Source organism: Lycorma delicatula, chromosome 1, assembly GCF_047948215.1.
Source record: "Lycorma delicatula isolate Av1 chromosome 1, ASM4794821v1, whole genome shotgun sequence".
Lineage (NCBI taxonomy): Eukaryota > Metazoa > Arthropoda > Insecta > Hemiptera > Fulgoridae > Lycorma > Lycorma delicatula.
Window position 1 is genome coordinate 80,287,487 of NC_134455.1, and position 9,747 is coordinate 80,297,233.

A 9,747-nucleotide genomic window follows, 5' to 3' on the forward strand; every position below is an offset into this window, starting at 1 on the left:
GATGACTCAATGTAATACAACTGTGAGCTTCTGCTGGATTTCCAGCAATATTGGAATATTAGGTTATGAGCACACAGTTAGTGCAGCAAAAGAGGCGTGTTTTTAGCTTACTTTTACCAATTGTGTTGCTTTTAATGAGCTTGTCTGTTTCCTGAAGAGAACATAGTTCATGATGAGTGGCAAAGTGAATGAGATGCTACTATTAACAATAAACTTCAATTAGGCACACTGTTTCACCATGGAGCTCCTCTTGCAGAAATAACCATCAAGAGGAGATTATTATTTGCCATTTGCGAATAATGCATTCTAGGCTCACTCATGATTACCTGATGATGCAGACAGATGCACCCCTTTGTACTCACCTGCCAACTAACAGTGCACCAAATCCTTGTGGATTGTATTTGTTATTCAGCATTGCATTGCAAGCTTAAACTAGGGCCTGACATGCGAAATATGTTGGGGAATAATGCAGTATTGTTATCAATTGTCTTACAATTTATAAAGGCTTGCATCTTGATTCAAGAATTTAATTATTTATATGGTCCTTGTTGACTGTGTATACGGTTTGGCATATGCCAGATTGTAATTTTTATTCTTTTAAGTTACTTTTTTAATCTCTGGGGTTTTTCTTTTTCTTTTAGCATACGTTACAGGCGTTTTCATTTTAAGATGTGCTTTTACGTTGCTAAGTTTTAGTTTTTAATTAATTTTTAATTGTCAATTTTTAACATTTATTTATCTACAACAAATTTATTGTATCTAGGTGATGATAACACGAAAGCATTTATCATCCAGAAAAAAAAGGCTACTTTTTAGTATCACTTCCTACTTCTAGCATTCTGTAACTTGTTTACCCACATCTTTTCATTTTCTGTCAGTCACCATTGTTATATAGCCAGTGTGCTTGTAGTCACCCCTTCCTAAAATAACATGGAGTGACTGAATTTTTAACAATGGAAAAAGTGAATAATAGTAATATTAATCACCATTTTCAAACAAGTGTACTGACTACCTTGAAGTTGAGTTGACAGTAAATTTTCTGCAATACATACAAACATTAAAACACTATAGGAGATATATGAGTCTTGTTTGAAAATCTGTGGAGTTTATAATTCTGTAGTATGATAATGCTCAATCACACACATGATATGCAACTATCAAGGCTCTTATGAAGTTGAAATTTGAACCTAATTCACATCTACCATACTCACCAGATTTGGTGCCCTGCAATTTTCCCTTTTTTCCACAGTTAATGAGGAATACTAGAGGTATTTAATTTCATCACTAATAATTAATTGAACAATGAAATGAGGTCATAGATCAAGGAAAGTGTGTCAACATGCTACACTGATAGAATGAGAAAAATGGTTCACCATTGGAAAAATATATGGTTCTAAATGGTGATTACATGGAAAAACAAATGTAAGTTTTTGTAGCAAATAAAATGTAATTTTATGCATTTGTCTCACTTCACTATTTCTTTTCATTTGAAAGTATGAATGACTTTGCATTATTTCAGCCACCCCTCATAGTTTACATAGTTACATAGTTTACAATCACAACTACATAATATTCATCTGATTTGCTGACCAGTTACACCTTTTTTTCTTCAGTACACTATGTTTTTAGTATACACCCTTATAAAAATTCCATTTTTTTAATATTGATCCCTAGGAGGCTAGACAAGAGGTCTTCCTTTACAGTCCATCTATTAGTGAATTTCTCATTAAATTTAAATAGATATATTATGAAAGGCTTTACATACTGCTAAAAGAGGAAGTTATTAAAAATGTGCTAAAAAAATTGTAAACTTTAAATGAGTACTAGAGAGGCAGATGTAATTTTCAATAATATAATTTCAGTTGCCACAATTGACCAGACTTCTGAAATTGACATAAAGTCACGTCTAGACTGGCTGCTATTGATTCAGATTACGGCTGAAGATAATACAGTTACTAAAAAGCAGCTTGATTTATTCAGGTTAGTTTTTATTGATTATTTTTAAATGATTCTTCATCAGTACTCAAAGTTTAAAAGTATTTATTGAAGAATCATACTTTGTCAATTCCACAAGTTCAAAATTAAGTGGTCCAGAAATTAAAGTAACTTATAGAAGAGTACAAGATTTTATTTATGCAATCTTGGAAAATTTTTAATGGATTTCATAAGGATTTTTAGCAGTATTTTAGTTATTGAACTTATTTATTTTGTTTTTAACATACTTATTTTCTGATGTTTAAATTAATGTATGTTTATAACTGTTTCAGAGTCTCATTGGTTGTAACAGAGACTATGGATGCTGGCCTTTTTGGAGAACACTTGATTCAAACATTACTACATGCTTGGGAAGATCTTTTGCTTCCTCCGTTGCCCCCATCTTCATTGATACCTCCAGTTCCATGCATAATTTGTAGGGATGTTGAAGCATGTAATAATAGTAGAAGAAATGGAATTGTAGTACCATTTGGTGCTACTGTTTGGTTGGCAGCTATTGAGTGTAAAGATGTTGCGCAGAAGTACCGACTTCTCAATAATAGAACCGTTATAAAAAAATTTAAATGTCCATTTTTGTTAACTATTCCTTTAGTGGAACCGTATGACACTGAAAACTTTAAAAAAACTGTTTATGGATATAAACTATTATGTGACCCTGTTCGTTGTTTTTATGTTAATTTTAATGATGTTAATGATTTACAAGACTATATGAATGGCAAATATGATGAACGAATTTTCAGTATTAAATGTACACAGAATGGTTCACTTGATTGTTTTGTTGTTTGGTTTGATCTGTATTTAGATGAAGATATAAAACTTTCATCATCGCCACTTCAATGCGATAAAAATTCCGAAGCTTGTTGTTGGGATCAAGCAATATTTCCTTGTCAAAATGAATTTATTGTTTCAACTGATACAAGCATTGATGTAAAAGTAAAAACAAAAAATGGTAAGCTGGCCATAGAAATATGTAGTCTAACGAATCATATTTCTTCTTACTCTGATGATGAAATAGTAAATTTATCACAGAATACTATTAGATATCTAAATAACTCTTCTCTAATGAGTATAATTGAGTCTCTTAGTAGTTCATTAAAAAATGAAAAAGCTGTATTAGATTTATCACCATTTCCTGCATTGTGTTTTAATCTCTTATTAACAGATGTTTTAAAGTTAGATGTTTGTGTATTTATTGCTAAGTCAGATCAGGAAAAATTAATCATTGAAAGGTTAGCAGTCATTAATGGAATTAATATAGATAAATTTTATTGTATATTGGAAAAGGAATTTGAAAATAATGATTTCTACATTGATTTTAAATTTGATATTATATTTACAAATTTAATAGATGCAACTGGGGAACTTAAAGAGAGTAGCGTTGTTCAAATTTCACAATTAAGGTTAGTATTATCTACTCACCATTCAAAATTTTATCTAATATTTTTTAATTATTTTTTTTCAGCTTGCTTTTCATACAATAAATTAATTATTTTGTTTAAAAAACTCAGTGATTATACTCTTATATTGATTACTAAACCAATAGTTAAGATAAGGAGGAGAAGCTTGACCTGCTGTTCCTACTGCAGGTCCTTTTCCTTTTTTATAACTTCCAATAGTACTTAGAGCAAATGTTTTTTATGAAAAAATAATTTGAAACTTTAAAATTTTTAAGATTGATATTTATTATCTCAATATTTAAAATAAAAATTAAAGCAAATAGAAATAAATTATGTGACGTTCTGTTTATTTTGTCATTAGGGACATGTATATAAAAATCCCATTATAAGGCACTGTGAACATAAAAAAAAAAAATAGTCAATAACATTATATAAAGAAGTCAATTATTAATTAAGTAACATCATTAAAATTCAACACAAGTCAAAATTATTTTACATTTTGAGGTAAGTTTAATTTACTAGAAGGTTTAACAGTATGTTCACCTTTGAGTATCATAATATCTGAGATAGTTTTGAAATAAATGGATAATTTAATAGTTACCAATATTATAAATACCCTCAAAATAAAATTATGGGTTAGTCATGTTGATGACATTTTGATAATATAAACAAACCAACAGAGAACATGATTTACTATTTGAAAAAATTATTTTCATAAAAATATTTTATACCTTTGGAAATAGAATTTAAATTTTCAAAATAACATTTAATTAAATATAAGATGTAAGATGTTTTAAAATTAAAATAATTAATAAATAGCAAATCTAATTCCAATATTTATAATAAAGCAAAAGTGTCTATAAAATAGAATGCAGAGAACAAAATTTTTTAAAATTCTAAAGGAATAACTAAAATTAAGAAAAAATTCTCCAGGAATCTGTTACAGTATAATAGAAACTTTAAATATATTTTCAGGATAAATACAATAAAAAAAAAAACTAAAAAGTATGTCGGTTTTAGAAATTGATAGATTCTCTCAAAAAATACGCATAATAAAAACGAGGAATGAAAACATGTCAATGAATAGGTAAAATTTGAACGTGATGAAAAAAACATTCTTAAAAAAATAATAAATTTAATTTAAATTATAAAAGAATTCATAATTTAAATTTGCATAAATATGATACCAAAACAGTAGTTTCATTATTTAGTAATAGATTGTAATAAAAGGGGAATAATTAATTTTCTTTCACTGACTAAGATCAAACGTCTAGCTTCACAATTTTAAAGTTTTGACTAGTCAGAAAGTTGAAAATCGATTTTAACAAAATAAATTACATTCCTTGTTAAGCATAATGAAAATTTGATCAGATGTTTGTGTGTCACAACAACTTTTCATTTTTGTATAAGTACTTTTCTTATTTTTGTCATACAAATTTTGGGATCCTGATGACTGCTTAAATTACTGATGTGGTAGAGCAGAACAAACTTTAACTTTTTAATTTAAATGTGTTTGTTTATTATTAAACAAACACATATACATTATGTGTTTGTTTAATGATAAACAAACACATATTTGTTATTTAATGTTATGAAGATAGTTTTCAATCTTAAAATTTATTTTGGTAACCAAAATGAAAAATGTATATTTGTAGTCAAGTAAAAAAAATTAAATATTTTTTATACATTCAGTTCATACAATAAACGAAATTACAGTCATTCTGACTTTGTATTAATCTTAATCTTTTTCTAATTAAAAAAAAGTACTTAACTACATGTGTTGGAAAAATATCTTTAAGATTAATCAGTTATTTATTTTAATTACAACATTAATAAGAAAATCTACATTGCACACAACAATATACTATATAGGTAATAGCAAACAACTTTTCTATATTGTTTTTCTCTTAAGGTTTTTTATTTTTATTCTGTAGCATACAGAGTAATTCATATTGAATATAATCATAGTTATCCATCTCATATGTGTCTACGCAGTAAATTGTGTCTACCTATGTATCTGTTTGCTCTATATATTTGAATAATGCACGAGTTCAAATATTATGTTCATGGTACAGTATGGGCCACAATGAGCAGTATGTGATAATCATATTATTAAATATGGTTTTATGTATAATGTGATAAATGTGAGATTATCATCAGTTTAATGTTTCTTGGATAAATCTACCTCAGTTTCAGAAAGAGCATGGGTACATTGGAGGCAATTCTAGCCCTCAGACCGGTCATAAAATAAAATGAAGACACCTACATTCATTACATATATAGAGTAAGAAAAAGAATTTGGTCATGTACAACAAATTAAAGCATTTAAAATCAGACTGAGATAAAGAAAAAGAAGACTTATGAACAGTTTATAAAAAAATTGGGTAGCAGTTATAAAAATAGAAGATGAAAGGCTGGCACTAATTCAGAAAGAAGTAAGACAAGGTTGTACTCTTTTCCCATTGCTTCTCAACTTAGCAATTCAGGAATTGAAGGATGAATTTGAGGAAGAGTAAGTATCCAAAGAGAAAGGATTAAAATAAGAAGAAATTGTTTTTTAGTTCAAACCAAATTGTCAGTTACATTAACAGATGAATGACGAAATTTCTAATGTATGAAATATGTCGTATTAAATCAGGATTTAAACTATAACCATCTGGATGAAAGATAGATGCTGCCACTATGCCATAGAGGTAGAAGAGTGGTTGTAATTTAACAATAATAAAACTTTTATTAATAAAATTTTAGCATTTTAGTCAAAAAGATTATATTTTGAAATGATGTGTTACAGTTTCACAGAATATCTTGTTTTTTACAGAAAACTCCTAAAACCAGATGGGAAATTTATACCAGAAGAATTACAAGTATGGGGTCAATTAATACATTCTGACTGGTTAGAAAGATCAGCTAAAGTTATAAATGAAGGGCTTGTTAAGGAATATCAAGTTGCTGGTTACATGAATGCACATAAGGTTAGTTATATCAGTTATTTGTTTTTAATATGAGGGCGGTTCGGAAAGTAACCTTTGTTTGGGTATAAATGAAAAATACCTGCATAGATAAAAATGTTTTATTATAAACAACTTAAAACTATAGTTTTTAACTATTTTTCAACATAATCACTATTTAAATTCAAGCATTTCATAGTGTTTCACTAATTTGCAAATACCTTCATAAAATTCAGCCGCCTGGGTACGTACCCGATCTTTTATGGCATTTTGAAGTTCATCGTCATCGTCGAAGTCTGCAACACAAGCCATTTCTTCATGTGAGTGAAGAGATGAAAATCACTCGGCACTAACTTCGAGCTGTAAGGAGATTATCAAAAATGTCCCATTGGGATTGATTCAGAAGTTCCTGAGTTCTTCGAACACTATGAGGATGAGCATTGTCATGGAAAAAACACCAGATGTCAGCAAACCACGATTTTTTTCTGAATGGCTCGCCTAAGTTTCTACAAAGTTTTACAGTAGACTGCTAAAGTAATCAGTGGTGATTTCACATTCCATAAAATCAACTAAAAAACCGTAGCATAACATTCCTTGCTAACAAAGTTTGGCAGGCTTTCTTTGGTTTGCATAGAGAGAACTGGTATGACTCCAGGCCATAAACTGTTGTTTTTTCAGCATTGACATAGGCCACCCAGGTTTCATTCCCAGTCACAGTTATCTTCAAAAATCTTTCTCCTTTTGCATCATAACGTGAAAGGAAGTCTAAGGCAGAGTCCATTCATTTGGTTCAATGGATCTCTGTGAGCATTTTTGGAACCCACCCAGCACAGAACTTTCAGTAGCCTAATTTATTGGTGACAATCTCATACAAAACTGTATGAGAAATTTGCAGGAATTGTTTAGAAAGTTCAGAGATGGTGAATCTTTGATTTCACACACTTTTTCATCAATTTCACTAACAAGATCATCACTCACGAGAGAAGGCCTACCATTCTTCTCTTCTTCATGGATGTTTGTCCTTCCATTTTTAAAAACTTGACCCATTAATTTCTTCACCGAGCTCTATGTATGGTTAGCATTATATGTCAGGTCCATCGAAATGCACAATCTCTCATAATGTTGGGCCATACGCAGTATACAACTGATGATGGATGTCTGCTGGCGAAACATTTTGTGCTCAAAGGAATCTTACGACCGCATGCACCTAGCATTTCACGAGATTTTCTATTGCAGCACTCAAGTTTTTTGGTTGTAACAATTGAACAGGCTAACGTATGTGGCGGCTGACACTGACACAGCTCCAAGCACACTGATTGAGAGTATGATGATATCTCTAACACTACTACTAACATTATGCTACAATCATGGTTACTTTCCAAACCGCCCTTGTATTTATATGTGTTTTTTACTCTTTTTATAGTCAGTGAAACTATTTTATAATACTGTTACATTAAAATTCAAGTAAATAAACAAATAAGTGTTTATTCAGACAATAAACATAATTATACATTATATACATCACAAATGATAGGTTTGCTATTCCATGACTAACAAGAAGCAGCTGCTCTAGCATTTGCTGAGAAGGATGAGGGAAACTGGAAACACCTTGATCAGAACAGCATTAAAAATTACAAAAGTATAAACATGAAAGAAAAATGTAGTTATAATTTATACTGATATTTAAAAATGATTATTTTATATAATAATAATATATCTATTCAAAGGTAGTAAGCAAATAAAATTGGTAAATGGAAGGAAATAATTTTTAAAGGCATTAATTTCTATTGAATACATATATTTAAGTACAAATTGAATAAAATTTGTAAAAAATTTAAGTTTATTTAATATTAACTATTATTTAAAATCTCGTTAAAGTTTAAAAATTAATAATATTGTTTTCAGGAAAGAAAGTAATTTTATTTTAGTAAACTAATTGGAAGATCTTTTAAATCACCAGGCAATTAATAAAAAAATAAAAGTAAAGTATAATAAGGTTTTTTTTTTAATGTTTTGTGCATAATCTTATATTCCAGTTATTGTTTAACATGGCTCCTTATTTGTACATTATAAAGTCTTTTTTCACAGGCCAAAGTTTTGTGATAGCAACATTAAAAGGAGATAGTGGTGGTATAGCAAACAGCTAGTATTGTAAGTAAAAAAATAAGATCTGAACCTTCAGTTTTATTTTTTAGGTTGCCCAGCAGTTAGATGTGTGCTTGGCTTCAATGGAATATGATGCACTCTCAGAGGAATTTCAGATAATGCAGATGACTATTGATGATCTATCTGGAAAACCTTGTAAAGAATATAATCATAACATTCAAATAACAAAGTCGGGTGAAGCAACCGCTATTGTATATTGGTTCCAGTATCAAATAACTGAAGACTGTAATATATTTTCTAGCCGGAATCTTGATTCTCACATTAATCAAGCTGCATTCATGCTTTATCCTGCTCGTCATGTTGATGCTGGTAATTGTGTTAAGTTAAATGTCAAATATGCTGATACAGTATTTGTTTTCAGTATTGAATAAATGTAATTACATTATTCTTTTATTCTTGTTTATTAATTTATTACTATTGCTTACCTTATTTTCCCATGTAAAGATTGCATTGAATCTGTGAGGTTTGCTCAAAAAGAAACTAAGATTTCAAATTTATTTTATTTACTAATTACATAACTTAATCAGGTCTATACCCTTTAAAGGAGGTTTCATATAACAATCTGTTTAGTAATGTTAATTGTTTTGGAATCTACACCAAATCTTTCTTGGGTAATTCTAGGATTTTCTAGGATATCAATTGAGTCATATGCCTTTTTGAAATGTGAGCTGTAAAGATTCCAACATTGTTCTGGTATATATTTTTTCCCAATTTGGTTGTTAAAATTTCCTAGCAAAATTTTGTTATGGATTTTGTTCTCTAACAGTTCCCAACATTTTCCTACTTAATTTGGTTTTTTTTTATTTCCTTCATTAACTGGAGCGTGGGATTAATCTGCAATTTTTATTTCCACATCATATTCTTAGAAAGACTAAACGTTCAGAGGGTGAATAGAAACTTTTGACAGAGTCTGATATTTTCTTGTTGATTATAAATTCAGTATTCTACTATTTTATTTAATTCAATATTTTCTTGTTGATTATCAATTCATTATTCTTTTAAAAGTTTTCCGTTTCAAAATTCTGTAATTTTTTGAGTCTTAATTTGTTTTCATCTGTGAATCTTGTTTCTTGAAATGTGAAGATTTTTTATTAGTTCTTAAAGTGTTCCAATTTTTAACAGGGAGTTGATATCTAATGTTCAAAACAGTTTTTTTTTTTTTAGTCTTAATTTTAAGAATGGGTTTTCGAGGAGAAAGCTCTGATTCCTTCTTCCATGTTAGTTTGTGTTATCCAGAACCG

General features: G+C 29.1%; 1 protein-coding gene across 1 annotated transcript in view; it reads left to right on the plus strand.

The window, feature by feature from the left end:
- The window catches only part of LOC142319505 (protein arginine N-methyltransferase 9-like), a 31,296-nt gene extending 22,397 nt beyond the window's left edge, over window positions 1–8,899 (plus strand). Inside the window, exons 5-7 of the mRNA XM_075356856.1 lie at window positions 2,268–3,395; window positions 6,211–6,364; window positions 8,536–8,899. Of these exons, the coding sequence (XP_075212971.1) occupies window positions 2,268–3,395; window positions 6,211–6,364; window positions 8,536–8,877 (1,624 nt within the window). The 3' untranslated portion in view covers window positions 8,878–8,899. The remainder of the gene's footprint in view (window positions 1–2,267; window positions 3,396–6,210; window positions 6,365–8,535) is intronic.
- Window positions 8,900–9,747: the final 848 nt, after the last annotated feature.